This window comes from Adiantum capillus-veneris, chromosome 19, assembly GCF_014529385.1.
Source record: "Adiantum capillus-veneris isolate H3 chromosome 19, ASM1452938v2, whole genome shotgun sequence".
Lineage (NCBI taxonomy): Eukaryota > Viridiplantae > Streptophyta > Polypodiopsida > Polypodiales > Pteridaceae > Adiantum > Adiantum capillus-veneris.
This window is the reverse complement of record NC_140949.1, coordinates 137,965,394-137,987,977: the sequence shown is the minus strand read 5'-3', so window position 1 is coordinate 137,987,977 and position 22,584 is coordinate 137,965,394. Positions and strand designations below refer to the sequence as shown.

The window sequence follows — 22,584 nt, the reverse complement described above, 5'->3', positions numbered from 1 at the left end:
GCCCTGTGCCACCACCAGAGATTGTTCCTGACTTTTGGCTAGAGTTGATCCATACTCTCAGAGGACAGCTTGAGGGACTACAGGGCAGCTCCGACCGCATGCGGGAGCGCCGCGAGGCTTTCCTTCGACCCTGGCGCCCTGGGCCTTTCTACACCATAGTCCAGGGGGTGCCCAGATGGCACTACTATCCACCTGTGTGGCTCTTCCCTCCTCCCATCTCTTGATTTAGCCTCATTGTATATATGCTGTTTTTTCATTGGGAGAGTCTCCCCATCATGCTTGTTGTAGCCCTCTCTTGCAGAGGTGGATGTAGCCCTATGGGCAGTTTTCAGTAACTAATAGAAGGATCTTTTTCTCGGAAAAAAAAAATGTCTCAAGCCTATGAGAGACTAAATGGCAATGGACAAAGCCAGAACGCTTGAACAAGCCCACATGAGAAAACTACCTCGCTCCAGCCAGACACAGCCACAAAACAACCCTCACTCCCTTTCACCTGCCCCTAGGATATACTGGGACTAACTCGATGAATCCAAAGAGATGCCACAGTCCTCTTAGCACCTGGAAACGGCCCAAGGAGATGAAGTTTGGAATTTGCGATTGTCGCTGAGGGTTTCGTGGACGAGGATAAATGCAACAAATTCCAGAAATCGAATAGTACCTTGCCAATAAACCATCCAACCGCTACCCCCGAAAGATGTTTGGGAAGTACAAATGATGTCCGTTGGAACTGAAGTTTGCAACTCAACCAACACTAGTCGTTAAAACAGCATGTGCGAAAGATACTGCTACGGACAGCCCCAACAAATAGCATCAATACTCAAGGTTAAGGCATAACTACCACTCCCACATCTCCACGCCACTACAAGATGTCGAAAAATGCGGAGAACTGAGGCTAGAGAAATATTACTAGTCCGATGACAAGGATCCATAGAGAACTGCTACAACCATCATATGTCATGAGTGAATTGCAAACTGTATCTGAAGGAACTCCATGGGAATTATGAGTGACAACTGCTCTTGAAGCCTCCCGAGCAAATATCACCACTCTCAGAGTGACTTGAGAACATACATCTAAATCAAAAGTGCACACACCAATAGTGAGATGGCAGCTAATATAGCAAGATCAAGAGACCCTACTCTCAAGCTTTGCACAAGAAGAACAACACGCCATAGAAGGCCACCAAATAGACTGTTAATCATGTCCAGAATGTGTGGAACAACAAGATCAGGGAGAAAGTAATGCGCACGAAACGGAATCCCAAGCTAGTTCCACTTCCACCTCTGAAGAGAGAATATCCGGAACATGGATAACTGCGACAACTCAAACAAACAGTCTCTAACTGTGCAATTGGATAACCCAAGATAGGTGACTCTCGTAAAATATACATGTGTGTCTTGGAACCAAAATCTAGGAGACATCCAAAGGACCGTCTCCCTCACTACGAAATGAATGCTCGAGCTAACAGCTCTAGTCCAAGAAGGATCACTATCCACGTGTATGAAACTCCATGCCAGTCTATGGATAAGGGAAGTAGGTGTGTCCTTAAGAGGCAACACTCCACATATCAATCTCAGGAAGAAACATAGGAAATCCTACTCGGATGCAGTGGGAAGAGCAACCGTCACACCACAAATCCACAAGACCGTGCATACGCCAAAGTTGCTCAGTAGTACATCCGCCAAAATGGTTCAAAGACATCCACGTTACCTCAATATTTGCTTTCGACAATACTCCTCTTTCAGAAAGGGTTTCCTGGTTATTATCTTCAATGACTTCCAGCGCTCCATTCATATGGTTTCCCCCTTCCCCCTCAATCCTAGGAATAGAAAGTGCGTACCACCAAAAAGTTATCTGAGACAACGTGAAGTAAAACTGCTTCTCCACAACGCTCCCCCCCCCCCCATTTTCAATTTCTATGAGAAAACCATACACCTGACCCATAAGCTTAATCAAACCAAAGAAGACTGCAGAATGATGCACCAAAAAGTTTCATGCAACTTTCATAAATCTGCATCACCCAGTCATTACCTTTTCAGTTATTTCTTGGGATGCAGACATTGCCCACAAGCCCATTAAAAGGTCAGCCTCCAAGTTTCACATCATTTTTAAGGAAAACTTGATGATCCAAAAATTGTACAAGCTGATCTTGGCTTAGTAAGAACAAAACTAGTACCCTATGCAGAGCATCGGACACGTTAATTTGAACCCATACCTGCGAAGAACGAGGCTGAAGAGCATCAGTTTGAATTTCGTTTCCTCCACCATGGTGGGCTGCACCTTCACCGGAACTTGGATACAATTGCCCAAATTTGAAGCGCTCATACTCTAGCAGAGCCTGCAGCACATTGATAGAGCTTGCACTAGAATCAAAAGTGTGTCTTGTATTTCAACAGCTTCATCTACATAACTTGTCAGCCCTTGTGGGGTATTTTAATATATCAAACACTATAGTAGATTAGTGCTCCATCAAAACTTATGTATAGTATACAATCAGGAGGCTGTAGTTCAAACTGACACATCCTGATAAACATAGTAAGAAAACAGGCATAACCCATGCGGGCAAGAATGCAAATGCAAACATACAGATCCTAATTAATTGCAGATCCAGATAGCATGGCAGCAATAGTCACAGGGAGACTATAACACAAGCTAAAGTTTGCATTTGCATCTGCCGTATATTTTTGATATCAAAGATCCTACTAATTCCTAAACACACACTCTGTCAGCAGCACATTTAAGCTCTATAAAGAAAGATAAAGAAAGACCAAGTTAGCCAGAAAGTTTCAGCAACAGCTGATCATAGAGGCTCTACAAGGAACTTGACTAAGCTCGGAGATACTGAATTCCCTGCTCCAAATATTATACATCGTGCAATAAGAGAGATTCTAGTATCCACAGAGCTGGAACATGGGCTGCAGACTTGCATGGTGCTGCTAACAGTTGTGCAAATGAATGTACCTTGCCTCCAGTCCCAAGGCCCCCCTTCCAGCCTCTGCCTTTCTGTATATTGCAACCTCCTAGTCAGTCATCCTGCACTTCTGTATACTGCAACCTCCTAGTCATTCATGCTGCACTTCACCTGCATATAGGTCAACCCATTCTCTGCCCAATATATGAAGCCTCCCTATAAGTGCTATTTTAGGATCCATCCAGACAATGACATCACACAACCCATATGGGAACAAGCATAACAAATAAACAGGAAGCTCTTTCCCAGTCATAGGCCTATATGGGCCATCTTAAGCCTTCTAGGGGCAATCAGCACACGGGCCACCAAGCCCACAAGACCTGGAGTCCTTGTGAAGTCCTTGGTCAGTGATCACATAAGATAGTCCGAAAATAACACTTGGTCCAATTTAAAGATGTCTATGACATGCCGACTGACGTCTGGTCTTAAAGTAGCTATTGTTTTTTTTTCCGAGAAACAGATCCTTCTATTAGTTACTGAAAACTGCCCATAGGGCTACATCCACCTCTGCAAGAGAGGGCTACAACCAGCATGATGGGGAGACTCTCCCAATGAAAAAACAGCATATATACAATGAGGCTAAATCAAGAGATGGGAGGAGGGAAGAGCCACACAGGTGGACAGTACTGCCATCTGAGCACCCCCTGAACTATGGTGTAGAAAGGCCCAGGGCACTAGAGTCGAAGGAAAGCCTCGCGGCGCTCCCGCATGCGGTCGGAGCTACCCTGTAGTCCCTCAAGCTGTCCTCTGAGAGTATGGATCAGCTCTAGCCAAAAGTCACGAACAGTCTCAGCTGGTGGCACAGGGCGAGCCTCAAGGATGCGGAAACAGCGGGCCCGCCAGATGAACCAAAGTGTCAGGCCACTGATGAGCTCCCAGCACTCCTCTCTCTCACTGCACCACTCCTGTGGAGTAAGCTCTGTAGCAGGCTGGAGTGTAGGTCGTCCCCCCTGCATCACTATCATCCTGCTGGTGGAAGATAGCTCAAACTGAAGTGCCGGGCCGATGAGTATGGACCAGGCCGCTGCCCCCCAAGTGTATTGTCGAGCCGTGGAGAGAGCAGGCATCAGCCGAAGAACTCGGAGCCACACCTGCTGGGCCGAGGGACAGTCCCAAAGACAATGACGCTGACTCTACACGACCTAGTCACAGCCTGCACATGCGGCCGAGAGACTACAATGCACAAGCCATCTCCCTACTACCGTGGCACTGTGTGCAACCAACCACTGAAACAAAGTGACGCGCCTCGGCTGTCTGGAGTCCCACAGCCTCTGCCAAAAGTCTGCCAAGAACTCGACTGTGAGGCCCTCCTCCTACCAATGACGTGCTACAGCGGGGCGGGCCTCTCTCTGTGCTGCAAGTATATGACGTCCAAGCCGAACAGTGTACTGAAAGAAGGGGACTCCTGGGCGGTCTGCAGAAGAGAGGGGGTCCCTCTATAGCCACTCACCAGGATCCCACTATACTCGTGCCAGTGGACAACACTCCCAAGCCCATAGCCTCCAGTGTCCAGTCTCAAGAGCTGCCGGGTCAGGGTCTATGACGCAAGTCCTCACATAGATGCCCACAACTCGGATCCTCTGGAAACAGCACTCTGCTACCTGCGGGGCCTCTACTCCAACTCGCTGTAATCGTCCCCCATCCTGAAGCTCGAAGAACAGCCCTGGGACAGTCTCTGAGCAGGCCCTGACTGAAATGAAAACCTCTAGTCGTGTGAAGGCTCCCATCCACCGGGGTGCTAATGGCTCGAGAGGTGTGAGCCACTCAGCTGGAACTAACTCTGAGATGTCCTGACACATACTCTGCACCCCTCTCATGCCCTGTAGCTGTAAACCCTGCACCTCCTCTGACAAACCTGTGAACTCTAGCCAGTCACCTACAGAGCGCGCTGGACCTGCTGCCATGGGACCCCAAGAAACATGAGGTCGACTCCCAACCAAGTGGCCTCTCTGAGTGCTAACAATGGGATTCCAGACAAGGGGCTGCCGTAGGCGCTCTTTCCTGCACGTCGGCTGTCTCTGCTCTAGGGAACGCCGTAAAAGCTCCCAACATCGAAGCGAACTCACAGCGAACCGGTCCTCCAGTCTCTTGCTCAAACCAACTCGGCGCAACTCTGTAAAGATCCATCTGGTTGAAGGTTGCCAAGGGCCTCCTGACTGAGGCACCCTCGCACGAAGCCTCTGCACCAAGAACTCCTTCCAGGGCTCCTCCCCTGGAACAAGTCCTCTGACGACGAACTTCCCAAGAAGGGCTCTGCTCTGCTGTGCTTGATCAATGATCCCAAGCCCTCCCTGAGAACAAGGAAGTGTGATGACCGACCAAGCCACATTGGCTCGGGGAATCTGAGTGTCAAGACCTGACCAAAGGAAGTTCTTGATCAGTCTCTCAACCTGACTGATACAAGAACTCGAGAAGATCCAGCAAGAAGTGATGTACCACATAGTCGCCAACAACACCTGGTTGGCAACTACTGCTCTACCAGCCAGCAAAAGTCGTGCTGAGCTCCAATGTAACAGCTTTCTCCTGATGGACAAGAGAAGAGGAGCAATCTGCTGCTCGGGGGACAAGTCCAAACCAACCTGACAACCCAAGTACCGAACTGCAGTCCCTGGGGGAATCCACCTGAAACCCTCTCCTGGCATCCAATCTGACACAGAAGCACTGCCAACCGAGAAAGCCACTGTCTTTCTCCAGTTGATCAGTGCGCCTGATGCACAACAGAAGATCTCCAAAGCCTGCTCGCATCTGTGTAGATTGGCCTCCTAGCCCTCTAAGTACAAGGCTGAGTCGTGGGCAAACTCAGCGTCCAGAAGCTCATCCCCCCGTATACGGAGTGCTAAGCCGCTCAGACCAACCTGCTCTAACACCAAAAATCTGCTCATCGCCTCCGCATAGAACAGAAAGAGAAAGGGGACAAGAGGACAACCCTATCTGACCGATCGTGTGAGCATGAAGCGCTCACCTCTACCTCCTGCCAAAAGTACCTGACTGTGAGCCTGTCTGTACAAAGCTGACACCCCTCTGATCCAAGCATCTGAGAAGCCCATCCTACGTAGAGTGCCCTCTAGAAAGTCCCAGTCAACTCTGTCGTATGCCTTCTCAAAATCGAGAAGAAGAATCACAAGGTCCTCCCCACGGAGCCGTGCCAGGGCAAAAGCCTCCCAGAAAGTGAACATGTTGTAAAGGATACTGTGTTCCTTGACAAAACCTATCTGAGTCCCATGTATAAGGCTCTCCAAGAGTGGCTGAATCCTCAAACTCAGAGCCTTGGCAAGAATTTTGTAGGCTGAGTTGAGGATGGTGATGGGGCGCCACTGTCGAATCTCATCCAAGGAGCCAACCTCCTTTAGAATGAGGTTAATCAGGCCCTCACTCATGCTATCCGGCATCACTCCTATGTGCAGAATGTACTCAAAGGCACTACAAAGATCTGGGCCAAGCAGGTCCCAGTACTCCAAGAAGAAGCTGGGAGTCAGTCCATCCTCACCTGGACAGCTACCACGAGCAAGGGCCCCAAGAGCCGTGTGCAGCTCCTCAAGCTGAAGAGGCATCTCTAGCCTCTAGCGCATCTCCTGAGTCACAAGACAAGGCATCTGTGCCCAAACCTGCTCCCTGCATGCAACCTGCCGCTCTGACTGGGGCTGAGCCGACAGTAACTCACGGTAAAAGTCAGTACCAACTGCACGCATATCCTCGGGCTCACAAACAACTGACCCATCGCGTCTCCTCAACTGATTGACCTTGGCATGCGAGTGCCGAGGTCCCACTGTCTCAAAGAAAGCACCTATCACTCTGTCACCCACCTGAGTCCACTGAGATGCCTGTCGGAGAAAGCCAAACTCATGACGCCTCTCCTCTGTGCAAGCAAGCTCCTGTCCAGCCTGCTGTAACTGCTTCTCCAACCATGGACTGTCTGGATGCTTGGTTGGACTGTCTGGATGCTGCTCCTGCATCCTTTGTAGTGAAGCAATGCCTCGTGTGAGACGCTGCTCCTCCTCTCTCGCTGCAGCCCGTCGAGCCAGAGACTCCTGGAGAAAAAAGTGGCTAAGCTGAGCTAGGGCTAAGGCCACTCTGTCTGCAGGTAGAGCCTGGCTGTCCATGCCCTCTCTCCAGAGAGCCTCTACCCTCTCTCTGAGTGTTGAGTCCAACAAGACCCGCTCTCGGATGCGAAGCATCGTGCTCCCACTCCTCTACCTGTCTGCCACTGTGAGGATCACTGGTGCATGGTCCGAGAATGATGTCCCAGCCAGGATGCCCACTGATCGCCCCAAGTCACTGAAGTGGTCACTAGTGTAGAAGCAATCTATACGCGATAGATTCACTCCTCCCACTCTGCGGTCCGATCTAGAGAAGGCAAGACTGTCTAGAGGCCTCACAAAGCCAAAATGTTGTCATGTATCTGAGACCCTCAAAGTCATACACAACCTCTCCCAAGCTGCTAACTCGACTCCATGCACAGTAGCATGGCTCCCTCCGATCCTATCAGAAGGGTCCTCCGCATGTTGAAGTCCCCTCCTACACACCATTGGTCAGTCTGTGGCAAAGACTCAACAATCTGTGACCAAAACTCTACACAAGCACTCGCCACATTGGGCGCATAGATGTTCAGGAAGCCCACAAGGCCACCGTGAACCTGCATAGTAATCCACTGAGCCCTGCCTGGCACAATAATCCCTCTGCCCACAAAGGCCTGCTGCAATGAGTCCGCAATAGTCATACATACCCCACCCTGGATGCCTCCAGGTCCAAATGCAGCTGACCAAAAGGTCTCATATCGTCCACGCAAAATCTGACCACATCACCAAATGCGGCTCTCAGACAGACGGTGCTCCTGAAGCATAAGGAGATCAATCTCTCCTCCCACAAGGCAACGCTGAAACTCTTGACGCAATCTGCCCCACTGTCGCTGAAACTGAGGCCCACCTAATCCCTGCACGTTCCACGAGACGATCCTCATGGGGAGCGAGAGAGAACAGATGTTGCCGCAGCAGCAAGACGGGCGATCTTCGAGGCTGGCTTGGATGGGGAGTAATCCGCATCCAAGCATCCTCTAGATAGGCGAGACTGCAGTGAGTGCCTAGCCCAAGCCCAAGCAGAGCGAGCCGTGTGTAAAGCAACCTCCTCTGTCCAGGAGTCCTCATGAATGTATACATAGCAAGGCAAACACTGCGTATCAGCAAAAAAGTACACCACAATGTGCCTACATCCTGCTGAGTCTGGGGGTGTCACCGTAAACTTGGCCAGTGGCCACAAAGTCTACAACAAATCTGTAACTCCAGGTTCTCCCATGTGGTGACAAAATTCGAGAACCTGTGTATGCAACCCTCCCACCACTGAGCCGAGGGACCACTCTGTCTCGGTCCTACCGCAGAGGGGGAAGGAGAAACCAACTGCTGAGTCCAAGGCCTCTGTCCCCCTAGCGGCGAGGAACAAAGCATGGACCCTGAAGCAGGCTGCCTCGTGGTCTGCTGCGGAATCGCCGAGAAAGCGAGTGAACCCGTAGTCGAAGAAATCCCAGCGGCGTCGGAGGTCAATGCTCGTCAGACCACAAGGGATAGCTGCAAGGGAAGATGTCTAAATCTGCACAGGGGGCCACAAGAAGGGCTGACCCTCTCTCGCTAGGCGACTCGTGGCAAAGGCGCTGCCAAGAGATCTCCTAGCCGCCGGCGAGGCACCAGTCTCCTGAGTCGACTGTGGTACTGGAGCGGGAGGGGAGGGAGAAGGAGCTCGGGGGGGCGGAGGGGAAGAAAAGTAGGGTGGGGCGACAGAGGTAGAGCGGCGAGGTGGGGAGTGGACGGGAGCAGAGGACGGGGGGGAGGATGAGGAGGAGGAGGGGAACTCTGAAGGTGGGGCGGCTTGCGAGGGTGAAGCGGAGGTGGAGGCTGGCGTAGGGGGCTCCTCCTGCTCAAGAGGACCAAAGCGGTTCCCAGTGGGAACCCACTGCTGCTGAATAGGCACCTGAGGGCCACTGTGAGTGCCAGGCTGTCGGTGTGGCCCCTGGCGTCGACAGCCACGGGCCTGCTGCCACCCCTCCTCCGCTGGAGCCCCAGGCTCGGAGGGTGGCTCCGAATCTGTGCGCTGTGCCACTCGCTGAGGCTGCGGCCCAGCCTTGGCAGGCTGAGGCTGCGGCCCAGCCTTGGCAGGCTGAGGCTGAGGTGCAGGTCATGGCCTCCTCCGTGGAGGGGCCTTCGCTAGGTGGCCCATCTGTCTGCAAATGAAGCACTGGTTCGGGAGACCCGAGTACTCCACACTCTGTCTAAACCAACCCCCACTCACCCGAGGCAGAAGGATGACCTTCAGGAGCGTGTGGATATCTTTGACCAAAACTCTAACTGAGCGGATGCCAACCGCCTTGGCTGCTACTGATGCTGCCGTACGAGGTGTCTCTAGGACAGTCCTGATGGCGGAGCCAATCCTGGAGAGAAGTGGTAGGTACTCCCTCCGTAAACCCGGAAAGCAGACTGAGATGGGTATGTCTGCCTCCTCTACTAGCACATCCGAAGTCGGGTCAAAACCATGTCGCCACTGTCGAAAGTGGGCGCGCGATGCTCGGATGGCCAGTGGACTCATAGCTATGACCTTGGAGGCCATCTCGGAGGTCTCGAACTCGATCTGGTAGTACCCCCGTCCGAGAATCTGGACATCCAAGATCTTGCCCACCTCTGCGAGAAGGGGGGCCTGGAGAAGGTCTCGCAGCTCTCCTCTGCTAGGTCGGGTGCCGAGAACCTTGCAGATGACCGAAGTCGCCTGCAAATGCTCTACCTCTGCGGCAAGGCTCGCTTGCTCTATCGGCGAAAGAGCAAGTCGAATGGTGGGCTCAGCGGGGTCGGGCGAGGGGGCTTCAGGCGAGTCCCTCTGTTGAGAAGCTGGAGCCTCCATCTGTGTCTATTGCTGTGGCGTAAGAAGAGGACGGCGGGCGGAATTTGCAACTTAGCACGCAAAGCACTGCCCCAAAATGGACTCAATGCTGTAGGTACCAATTTGCAGGATGCAACTGGGAGGAAATAAAAAGCAGGCGGGCGAGGGGGGGGTAATGCGGGAGCGCTGGCAGCAAAAGGCGGGGGCGGCAATGGCAGGAGCGACTGCACCAAGGGGAGGGCAGCTGGCGGCAGAGGCATAAAAGGCGGGCGGGGCTGCAGCAGCAGCAGTAACGCGAGCTGCTACAGCAGGGTTAGGGCAGCTTGTGGGTGAGCAGAGCAGTGAGGGGGGTAGCGAGGGCTAGCGGGGGGGCGGGGGGGGGGGGAGGGGGGAGGGCGAAGGCGTAGGGAAGGGATTACAGCAGCAGCGAGCAGCTAAACATTGGTTTTCAGTTACATACAAAGTAGCTATTGTTATACAAACTTCAGCTGAATTCTGGATGTAGCCCATCACCAAAGGAAGGGAGTTCGGAGAAGAAATAATGTTTCATCTGCACTTAAGAGAGAGAGATTACATGAATATCTACTGAAGAGTGAATATGATACAAGATCTTACTGTGCAGTTGTATGCACCGCCATGCCCTTTCTGTAGCTTTATTGACAAAACAAAAACATGAATTCTAAGTGTTGAGACTGGAGTTTATTAAGGCCAAGGTAAGACGGACGACTAGCATGCGGAAAAGTGTACACTTCTACTAACTGTTATCCCATGACCTGTAATGTGTGCATATGGTCAGCATGGAGAAGATAATGCATACTGCAGGTATGCTCCCCAGTTGAATGAGCCAGTAAGAAAGATCTTGGTTCCTGTTTATATCGCTCCTTATCAGTGTTGTGGTAAAGGTTATGTGCAACCTTATTGCTGTGCACTTGAGCCTGAGGTGCACCAGCTGCGTGTGTTGCATTAAATTTGAAGTCTGAGTTCGTGTGTACAGGCATTAGCAGCAGGATATTACCTTCTTATAAAATATACGGAATGACCAAGAAACAGTTGTGCAGGACCTGAAAAGCAACAGTATCTGCATAAGAAAGTGATATGGAAAAACAGAGCAACTGTAACAGAGCTTAAAGCCTACTTGGGCGGCTTGAATGTATCTCCGACTTGGCGCCATAGCTTGCCCGTTGTGACCTTCAAAAAAGAAACAATGCAATCATAACTTCTAAGTCTTCACATTCTACAAATTTTTACGCCACTGGGGAAGGGTGAATCAACGACAGAGACACTCGAACAGAACTGAGAACTAATAACACTTGAACTTGAAAAACAAACTGTAGTCGAGACACGAAGGTGGTGGAGTTCCACCTATAGCTGCACTGACCCCAACTTCTGGCACCCCTCTCTCAATACCCCCCTTATTTTAGTAATCCACAAAGTACAACTACCAAGGGCGGGGACAAGCTCTGCACCAAGCACCTAATCTAATAGAGTAAGCCACCAAGGCCCATATTTAAAGGCACACGTTCAAAAGAAACCGATACCAAAAGCTAGGCGCCCAAAAGCTTTCACTGCTTGAAACTTGTCACCGCGAAAAGCCAAATCTACAACTGCTTTACTAACTACTCCAAAAAGCTGTGCCTCAGCCCTTGAATCACGGCGTGAATTTAGAGCCGTACAATCATTGGATTGTCCCTCTCTCTCTCTCTCTCGTTGCTACCGGTTGGTTGCCACGTAATCACTCAGTAACATACCCCCTCTTAAAAGAAGAGTAATCGCCCTCGATCACACTTGTAACACAGACAGCGGACAATAGACAACACCGACTCTATGCATACATGCATTTGACTATTCAAACCATGCACTAGCACGAAGACACAAGCCAATGAACAATCACAATGACATTCACATCACTATCCCCATCAAGATCTTAGACACGAACCTTGATCATTATGACTTATTTAGCCATTACATCCAGACCGCACTGATCGCTAACGGATGCCTTGATGCACTAAAAGGTGTCACTCTAGAATCACATCCCAAGACAAAATACTACATACATTTCATCTCACACATACTCAGACAAAAAAATAACTAGTACATGAATCATTTAGTTCTTGAAGAATTCCAACCATAATCCCACAAATTAAAGTCAACTCTTTATGTACATAACATAAGGTACTGTCAACCTATCAACACCCCCAAGATCTCAAAGATAAATCGGTTGACTCTATCCTCTTCTAGGCAATCTATGACAGAGGAATGAAGTGGCTCCCCTATTGTGCAGCATTGATTCAAGGTGCCCTCTTAGACTATACGGAGCTAAACCTTCTCTATCTGCCATATCTCCAATCCAAGAAAGTAATGAAGGAACCTGAAATCTATCATCTAAGACTCCTTGTCACGTGCACATGGCTTTGTGTGCCACGTGGACATACTTCATTGACTTCCAGAACCAGTTTTCCCCTTCTTCCTAGATAGGGATGTCTAGAATCCTAGGAGGATTAGTACCGGCAATTTTGTGAGCCTGTTCGCAAGACCTGCATGTCCGGACAAGTCCATTAGATTAGGTTTTCCAGTTTGGAACCCTCTTTCATAAATGGTTTGTATACGCGTTTTGACAAATGTTATTACAAAACGGTGGGCATATGGCATGACGAGCATGTAGTCCTAGGTTAGAGGAATCCAACGTGCCAAATCGCGCGTCGATCGGATTCCCTGTTGGGCGGATATGCGAAAGTTGCACCCAAATCTAGACCCCTGGACCTATTTTTAAAATAAATCATTTTATTATTTATTTTTTGGAAAAGTTTGTGGACAGTTGCCCTACCTGAAGCCTAATAAGTATTTAACCATTGATATGCACCCATAGAAAAAGCCATTTGAAGACAAAAGCAGGAGATCACCTCAGCCAGCGTTTTCTGCAAATCAGATCCAACGTTTTCAGAATTCAGCCTTAGCATTTTCAGCCCTGCACAGCAGCCACTGTTTTGGGATAGTAGCAAATCAGCAGCGTTTTCAGCAGCCAGCCCTAGCGTTCAGTTCTGCAGCAAATCAGCCCCAGCGTTTTCAGTTTTCAGCCCTTCCCCTCGCCGGAAAGTGGCTTGACACTGTCTACGCAAGTTTCCCGTTGTGGTCCAGTACATCGGCAACCCGTCGAGCCTCCCCTCGGCCATTCCCTCGCTGGCATCGAGTGCTCCATTGCTGTCCATCATCGGCCTCGTCGAGATCTGCGTTTTCAGCCCATCATACTTCTCACATCGGGAATGCAAATCAGGCCATGGTGGTCACCCACAATTCCCACATCGAGAAGAATCCTAGGTGCATCAAATCAGCCCAAGAGGTGCCTCTTCCCAAGGAGTTACCGCGGTGATTTGTCGGTGTCCAGTCAGTAGAGTCTGCATTGAGGTATTGCATTGTGTATACATTCCATTTACGCAATCTAAAGCAAATACCACATTGGTAACGATGTGGGGGGCCCTTGAGAGGGTTGGTTGGGACCCCATCGGGTGTCGCTCTCTTCTTCTCTCTCTTTCTCTCTCCCTCTACACATCTCTATTGCATTCTCTCAACCCCTCTCTTCAGGGGAACATAAAAGGAACATTCATTGAAGCACAAACTATTCACTAACGCAAGGAAAGGAAGTGTAAAACTAGATCTTCACCGTTTCAATTCCGTTCCACCTGACATTGGTACCAGAGTTTTGAAGATTTTCAACGAATCCGCTAATCCCCAAAAAGTTTTCTCTCTCTCTTGTGTCTTTGGTTGTGTTGGCAGCACTTCGGGTGTATACTCCTCCCACTCTTGGAACAACAGGCCTGCCATTGCGCGTAGAGCCCTTCGCCTTGAGCGTCGAAAAATAGCAACCGATTGTATACCGGGTGTTGCATTTGTGGTGCGTCGACGGGGGGTAGATAGTCTCCCAAAGATTAGTCTACGACCTTCCTTACATAGTGGTCTCGCACGGTCCCGTACGTTTTGTACACGTACGACGATGTGCGGTACTAAATGAACTAAAAAAATTTAAGATGTACGATGACGTTACGTACGTTCAAAATAAAAAAAACAAATAATTCTTATGTCTAAGGCTTAGGCCCTTTGCTTTAAACTTTACACTTAAAGAAACTTGACATTATGAGATCTTCAATGCAAGCTTGAGAGGGAGAGACCCAATGGAGCGAAGATGGAGAGGCAAGACTCTAGTCTCTAGAGCTTGTCACTTGAGAGCTAGAACATGAGAACATTGAGAGCTTGGAAGTGTTGGAGAACAAGATGGAGAGGCATTGCTTAAATAGGAAGAGGCTAGAGCATGAGAGAGGGAAAGCATGGATGATGACTCTTGATGAGAGAGGGAGAGTGTGGGAGAGAGGGAGAGCATAAGAGAAGTGGAGCCCTAGCACATAGAATCCAATGTGGCTTAAGTGCTTGAATTGGCGCTCTAAAACGGCCCCAAGAGTTGTCCTCAATGGCCCTTGGTCAACAGTCAAGAGCTGCCAACGGCTATAAACAGTCACTTAAAATCTGTCCGTACACAACGTACTAAACGAACGGGACAATACGTGATCTCCAATACGGAAAGAGACGTTCCGTACGTAGTACGAAAACTACCCTGCTTCCTTGAACCAAGAGGAGAAATCCTTGCATGGTCAAGACTCATAGCGGTATGGATACCTCCACCAATCAAGAAGGCGAGCAAGTGCCACCTATGGATCCTCCAAGACCTCCCCCAACCCCTCCTCCCTCTCCACCAAATCCCATGGATGCTATGATGCGCATGATGATGGAGATGATGATGCGGCAATACGAAGCTCGATGACAAGAGCGTTTGGAAGAAGAGAAGGCACATCGATTAGAGCGTGTGGCAGTGGCGGAGCATGAGCGTCGATTGGCGGCCGAAGCCGACGCTCGTAGGCTGGAAAGCGATTCCATGCGAGATCTCATCACCACCTTGGCGGTGCGATCCGCCATCTTCGGAGCCCGATTATAAAAAGCTTGCCAAGACCATCGCGGAGGCAACCATTGCTACACGGATGACCAATGATCCAATTCCTGAGAAGATCACGTTCAATAAGTATGACAGTAAGATGGATGCTATTGTCATTTACTCGTGATTGCACCAATTTACATCCTATTTTGCGGTTGTTAGAAAGTCTAAAAATAACAAGGTTCTTTTGGCTTCCATTCATCTCATGCGTGATGCCATCACTTGGAAGGATGAATGGATGGAGAAGCAAGAGGCGGCCCATACGGCTGCGCATACGAAGTCATACTTCGTTCCCCCTCTCGAGCTTAGTTAAGAGGAATTCGCGGAGGATCTCAAGACTCGCTTCCTCCCTCCACAGTACTTGAAGTGTTTGAAGGAGGATTTTCGGGGTTTGTCTCAACAAGGTAAGCCGGTGATATCGTATGTGTCACGTGACACATCCCAACCCTATGTGTCCATGGACAAGCTACAGCATAACAGGGTTCAGTAAGTCAAGTCAATCTACATTAGAAGTGATCTGGCACTTTTGTGAGTCTATTCGTAGACCGTGCATGCCCAGTCACTTAGCATAGATGCATATCCTCTGGGTGCACACAGCATGATCATCAGTATTCCCTTCAGAATCCATCAGATTCAATCAGGGGAATTTTCCAGTGCATTTCGCCAATTTTGCCTATTTTTGGTATTTTCACTTATTATTTTTAAGTGACTTTCCAACAGAAGTAGATAGGGCAATTTTGCTAAGTTAATATATAAGCAAACCCAAGTTAGCACTTTCTGGCAGAAGAGGCAGCAGGAGCACATGCTCAACAAGCATTCTTCTCAGCAAGAACCCTCAAGCGCCAAGCTTTCCCCATAGCCTAGCGTTTTTGGACAACCTCAGCAGTACCTCCCCATTCTGGCGTTTTCAGCATTGCCTTGATCGCCATCATCACTAGCCTACCTAGCGTTTGCAGATTCCTCTCATCGCCAGCACCTCAAATTGCTAGCGATTCCAATTTCAGCCTATCAGCGTTTTTGGATGTTGCTAAACTGGCTTTATTTGACAAGAAAATAATTCTAAATGAATTATTGGATTTATACGTGAGAGGGTTTTCTCGCTTGGAACAACAGGAAAAATAATTCTAAATGAATTATTGGAATTGTAAGTGAGAGGGCTTTTCTCACTGGACACATCCGAGTACAGAGTATTCCTAAGTGCGTCATTCAAAGCAATGACGGGAGCACTAAGAACGGGAATATATGTAAGGCCACCAAGAACGGGTACTTCTGATGCGTCACATCGGATGGGTGATAGGGAGCATCGGAAAGAAGTATCCGACCATCTGGGAACGAACATCTCTGATGCGTCATAGGATGGGTGACATAGAGCATCGTGAAGGAGATTGTACCGTAAGTTCGGTAGGAAAGAACTAGGTGATGGGTATTCCTGATGCGTCACAAGGTGGGTGACGGGTGCATCGGAAAGGGAATATCCATAGTCGGGAGGAAATTCCAAACTGTGTTAGAATTGTGCACAAGGAAAAGCAAGCACAGAAGGAATCTAAACTTAACAGTCGGATAGTTAGTCTTACTCAAGTTTGAGAAGGCAAGACTTAAGAAACAAGAGTCTCATAAGGGGAAGGTGGTAAAACTTTCTACCCGTTATTATGGGCCGTTTAAGATCACTGAGCGAGTAAATGATGTCACGTTCCGATTAGCGCTACGGCCTAATTGGAAGATCCATAATGCTTTCCATGTCAGTTTACTCCGACCGTATGTGGGACCGCCTCCAAGCCAGCCTAGTGCTGAGGAACCTCCTGAGGTTGAGGAAACGGAAGAAATACTCCAACCGGAGCAGATAGTAAGTCATCAGGAGCGGTCTCTCAAATCCGGAAAGATAACACGGAATTAGCAGCGGATGCTCAGTGGATGACACAGGAGGAATTAGCAGCTTATCCCGAGATACTGGAGGTATATGTCCAAGCACTACAGTTGAGGTCAACTGTTTAGAAGCCAGAGGGATGTTGCTAATTGGACTATTTTCTTATTTTTGATGATTAATCTCTTTTTTAGGATATTTTATTGTGTGCACTAAGAACTGTTAAAAGATTGTAGCTACAGGAACTGCCATCAAGAACGGACAACTCTGATGTGTCATTTGATGGGTGACGGTAAACATAGCGAAGGAGTTTCCGTAAGTTCGGTGGAAAGGGCCGGGTTACGAGTGCCCCTGATGCGTCACATGATGGGTGACGGTTGCATCAGTAAGGAGGCATCCCGTAGGCTAAGGAGGAAATCCGAACTGAGTAAGAAAATACGCGTAAGAACGCAAGCACGAGAATAAAGATGGGTTCAATGAAGCTTTTTACGAAAAGCAGGAACAATCGTGCGGGAAGGCAGACGCTTTCCCGCGAGGAATCTATGTTTGCATTGAATTCGTGCGTGTGGTTACATCCAGGGACGCCTGGGAAGTGTTGTGAAAAAGCATTGTTTTAAACTTATAAGGTTTTATTGAGTTTTTGGGCAGGTTCATACCAATTTTAAAATATGCCGGCCATCCACTTAATAAGTGGGCAGCCACTTAGAAAATAAAGCAACAAAACCAGCCAGCGAATTCTCTCTCCCTATTTCGGGTAGAACAGAAAAAAAAAAAAAAAAAAAAACGGTCGCGATCTCTACGCGAGCAGCTATTCATGCCGTGGCCAAGGAGCTATAAAAGCATCACATGCCCTCACTGAAAGGAAGTTACCAACGCCAGCAAGAGAAGACTCTGCCGCCAGAAGACACGAGAGATCGCGAGACTACGAAGCACGGAAGTCGCTTTTCCCGCGCAAGAGCGACAAGTACTTACTGTGGATTCGCCATACAAATTGTTGTCGCGTGTTTGAGTGTGTATTTGCAGGTACTTCATCGCGAAGGAGAAGCGAGAAGGCTTCGGCCTACGCTTGGGAATTCCGGAAACGGAATTCGGAAATTGTCTGCGGAGTCTCAACTCCGAGTACAGACGGAAAAAGGATTGAGAGCTTGTCTCTCGGATTTCCCTTACCGGAAGGAACGACCATCGAGTCAGAGATTTAGAACGGAGGGATTTTCTCCGGTTCTTATGCTTGTAAAAAGATTCTCCCTAATAAAGAATTCTCTTTAAGGGGGAGGGACCAGCCCATCTTCTGGTCCCCAGTATTGTGTCGATCTTCTCTCTCTCTCTCTCTCTCTCTCTCTCTCTCTCTCTCTCTCTCTCTCTCTCTCTCTCTCTCTCTCTCTATATATATATATATATATATATATATATCCTTTGGCTTCAATAATAAGAGATAAATTCTATTTATCTGAGTATATTTTATATTGTTATGCGCTCCCGTTTGTGACAGTGGTATCAGAGCATGGTCTCCTCTCTTTCTCTGTAAAGGAGGACGACTCTGGGAAGATACGGGAAGAAGCCATGACAAGCCAAGAGAGAAGTAAGCAGGCAGAACCCTAAGTCCTGCAAGGAAAAGCTCGCAGAGTTGGAAAATTTTTTTCTCTCTCCAAGAAGTCGACACAAGGATTGGGATTCTCTGAGAAGGCGACAAGAGCATGATGCTCAAGAACCTAGAGAATCCAAGGAGCGAAATGCTCGAGATTCTTCAAAATCCAGAAAATATCCATGAACGTCAATCCAGAACTATAGCCATGAAATCCCGTCATTCCGGGAAGGATATGAAGAAGGTCTCTAGACCTAGGAACACTTCCAGTCAAATTTGATACTTTTGACGGAAGGGAAGATGCCCGAAAGCTACCGCATTGATTCGACAAGTTTGAAGTTGCCTTTGCAAACGGCAATTTCTGAAAAAGCGTCGAAGATGAGGCATGTGATTAAACACCTCAAGGGGATTGCAAGTACTTGGTGGTATACCAAAGCTCTGCAAGGAACTTACAACAAGACTTGGATTCAATTCCAGGCTGAATTTTTTGACAATTTTTTTTCCTCTATGCTTTGAAGAAGGCATCCAAGAAGATTGGGATCGGTTTGCCCAATAGGAACACGAGTGAGTCAAAGCAAGTAGTGGTTCACTCTTGCCAAGGTAGCTCCATTCTTGATCCTCTCTGAGGAAGGAAAGGTGAACAAATTTAACGAAGGACTTTGTAAACCCATCTGCAAGATACTTTGCAGCAGATGGTGGAGTCAGCAATACAAAGCTGAAAGTGTACACCTTAGTGTACATAGAATCCAATCCCCGTGGTGGGACAGGAAACATTGAACACAGAAAGTTTGGAGTAAGGGAATTAAATCTAACTCCAGAGTTCTTGAATAGAAGACCCTTGAACTTTAAGTGAGAGGGAAGGTTTTTAATCAAAGTTACATCTTTGAGGAAATCATAAAGTGCATTATGCTTGTTTGCTCTTTTGCACGAGGTATGGTTGTGTCTAACCAGGACAATCACTCTCCAGTGTTTATGAGAGTAAGGTTGAGTCAGAACATTGTTTATACGATGAACTGCTTTGCTTAACCATCCGGAAGGTCCATGATTGATCTGGTATCCGGTAGCTCTCCAACAAATTACCTTCTATTGCGGGTAGGAAATTATGAAGGAACCATTCTGAGTTTCCAAGCAAAGAAAAGCTTTCATGAAGCTTGAGTACTCTTTAAGCCCACACCCCCTACCCGGTAAGGGAAGATACGGTAGTGCTTTTTGCACAAGTGAATGAACACTCTCTTTACGAGGGAAGGAACAAGCGACGACTACGGCCTGTGCTTGAGGAATCCAAGGATTAAAATCCTAGATTATTTGATGAGCGGGTTTTGCTCTAAGATCGAGCCAAGTGATCGTCAAGTTGAGCGTCTTCGCTCTAAGGATTTTACGAAGGGAAGGTAATTTCCCAGGTTCACCGAAACTCTAACACAGCTTAAGAATTATGTACACTTTTGAGTACATCGATAACACACAAAGATACAGACCTATACCAAGGAACTGAACGAGAGTTTGTTATACTCTCTTGAACGCCTTTTTGTGCGCAAGAATATTCCGACACGAGAATCTCTATTTGAGATGTGTTTGGTAGAAGGAATCTACGGAGAAGAGGTTTTCCGATGGTCGTTGATCATTGAGTACGCTATGTGCTTTTACCATTACAGTAGCAACTTTTGGTTGCGGTATATGTTTCTCCATGAGCAGGTCAACTAGCATTTACACGCTGCTGGGATAAATTCGAAGTATTTTGTCAACTAGCATTTACACGCTGCTGGGATAAATTTCGAAGTATTTTGTTCGTAAAAATATAATTCGCCAACCGTTTTAAAAATGGTAAGAATTACCTTAACCACATATGGGAGAACATCATTGAGATCTAAAGCGTGTTCGCCTTTAAGTAGGCCGAGTTTGAACTTATGTTCACAGAATGATATGGCTAGAATTTTATCTGCCTAAGATTTTGCGAGGAGTCCTAGATGCTTGCAAAGATGGCCTCTGCAAGGAAGACACGCTAATGGGCGTCAGGAAAACACTGCTGGTGATAATAACTTGCAGGAGGAAAAGATTGGAAGGAAGTGCCGCTGTGCACAAGGAATCTTCGGACTGGAACCATTCGCCTACGTTGAGCGTCGGCCCGAAACAAGAACCTTCTTTAAGGTGTTCGCAAATTGTGAAAGAAAGACATCGAGCTTAATGCTCTATGACTTGTGCATTCCCTATGTGGGAGGACACCAGAGGTTTAATACACTCTAGACTAACAGCGCAGGATTATGCGCAAGGACAGATACCTAGATTGATTTCTAGGAGGATTATTCTTTTCGGATTGAGAAGGTGGAATTGAGTTAACAGAGTCTGGAATGAGGAAACTTCCGATCTGTTGGAAAGACGCGAATGACGAGTTCTTACATGGCTTGTAAGTTTGATAATTGGTGAAGGATATCCTCGAGGTGCTAGAGGAAGGACATGAACCGGTAAGGTAAGTATTGAATTATTGAATTTTTGAATTTCTGTTTAAATTAATTTTAAAGTTCTCTTTTGAGAAAGAACTAGCTCAACTCACCATTGAGCAAGATTTGGAATCTTTCCAGTTTCTCCCCGGCAGTTCAGTTGGACCTCTACAGTTGAGGACAACTGTTTATAAGTGAGAGGGATGTTGCTAAACTGACTTTATTTGACAAGAAAATAATTCTAAATGAATTATTGGATTTCTAAGTGAGAGGGTTTTCTCGCTTGGAACAACAGGAAAAATAATTCTGAATGAATTATTGGAATTTAAAGTGAGAGGGCTTTTCTCACTGGACACATCCGAGTATAGAGTATTCCTAAGTGCGTCATTCAAAGCAATGACGGGAGCACTGAGAACAGGAATATCTGTAAGGCCACCAAGAACGGGTACTTCTGATGCGTCACATCGGATGGGTGACAGGGACCATCGGAAAAAAGTATCCGACCATCTGGGAACGGACATCTCTGATGCGTCATAGGATGGGTGACATAGAGCATCGTGAAGGAGATTGTACCGTAAGTTCGGTAGGAAAGGACTAGGTGATGGGTATTCCTAATGCGTCACAAGGTGGGTGACAGGTGCATCGGAAAGGGAATATCCATAGTCGGGAGAAAATTCCGAACTGTGTTAGAATTGTGCACAAGGAAAAGCAAGCACAAAAGGAATCTAGACTTAACAGTCGGACAGTTAGTCTTACTCAAGTTTGAGAAGGCAAGACTTAAGAAACAAGCGTCTCGTAAGGGGAAGGTGGTAAAACTTTCTACCCGTTATTATGGGCCGTTTAAGATCACTGAGCGAGTGAATGATGTCACGTTCCGATTAGCGCTACCGCCTGATTGGAAGATCCATAATGCTTACCATGTCAATTTACTCCGGCCGTATGTGGGACCGCCTCCAAGCCAGCCTATTGCTGAGGAACCTCCTGAGGTTGAGGAAACGGAAGAAATACTCCAACCGGAGCAGATAGTAAGTCATCAGGAGCGGTCTCTCAAATCCGGAAAGATAACACGGAAGTATTTGGTTAAGTTTAAGAACTATTCGAATCTAGATGCTCAGTGGATGACGCAGGAGGAATTACAGCTTATCCCGAGATATTGGAGGTATATGTCCAAGCACTACAGTTGAGGTCAACTGTTTAGAAGCCAGAGGGATGTTGCTAATTGGACTATTTACTTATTTTTTATGATTAATCTCTTTTTTAGGATATTTTATTGTGTGCACTAAGAACTGTTAAAAGATTGTAGCTACAGGAACTGCCATCAAGAACGGACAACTCTGATGTGTCATTTGATGGGTGACGGTAAACATCGCGAAGGAGTTTCCGTAAGTTCGGTGGAAAGGGCCGGGTTACGAGTGCCCCTGATGCGTCACATGATGGGTGACGGTTGCATCAGTAAGGGGGCATCTCGTAGGCTAAGGAGGAAATCCGAACTGAGTAAGAAAATACGCGTAAGAACGCAAGCACGAGAATAAAGATGGGTTCAATGAAGCTTTTTACGAAAAGCAGGAACAATCGTGCGGGAAGGCAGACGCTTTCCCGCGAGGAATCTATGTTTGCATTGCATTCGTGCGTGTGGTTACATCCAGGGACGCCTGGGAAGTGTTGTGAAAAAGCATTGTTTTAAACTTATAAGGTTTTATTGAGTTTTTGGGCAGGTTCAGACCAATTTTAAAATATGCCGGCCATCCACTTAATAAGTGGGCAGCCACTTAGAAAATAAAGCAACAAAACCAGCCAGCGAATTCTCTCTCCCTATTTCGGGTAGAACAGAAAAAAAAAAAAAAAAAAAAACGGTCGCGATCTCTACGCGAGCAGCTATTCATGCCGTGGCCAAGGAGCTA

The 22,584-nt window shown here is 47.8% G+C and overlaps 1 protein-coding gene across 3 annotated transcripts in view; it reads right to left on the bottom strand.

Moving 5' to 3' along the window:
• Positions 1-22,584, bottom strand: part of LOC147434943 (uncharacterized) — a 182,055-nt gene that overhangs the window by 133,945 nt on the left and 25,526 nt on the right. For all 3 annotated transcript variants that reach the window (XM_086491322.1, XM_086491320.1, XM_086491321.1), the window contains exons 3-5: positions 10,963-11,015; positions 10,843-10,888; positions 2,214-2,336 (exon numbers count right to left, since the gene is read on the bottom strand). In XM_086491322.1, the coding sequence (XP_086347448.1) occupies positions 2,214-2,336; positions 10,843-10,888; positions 10,963-11,015 (222 nt within the window). The remainder of the gene's footprint in view (positions 1-2,213; positions 2,337-10,842; positions 10,889-10,962; positions 11,016-22,584) is intronic.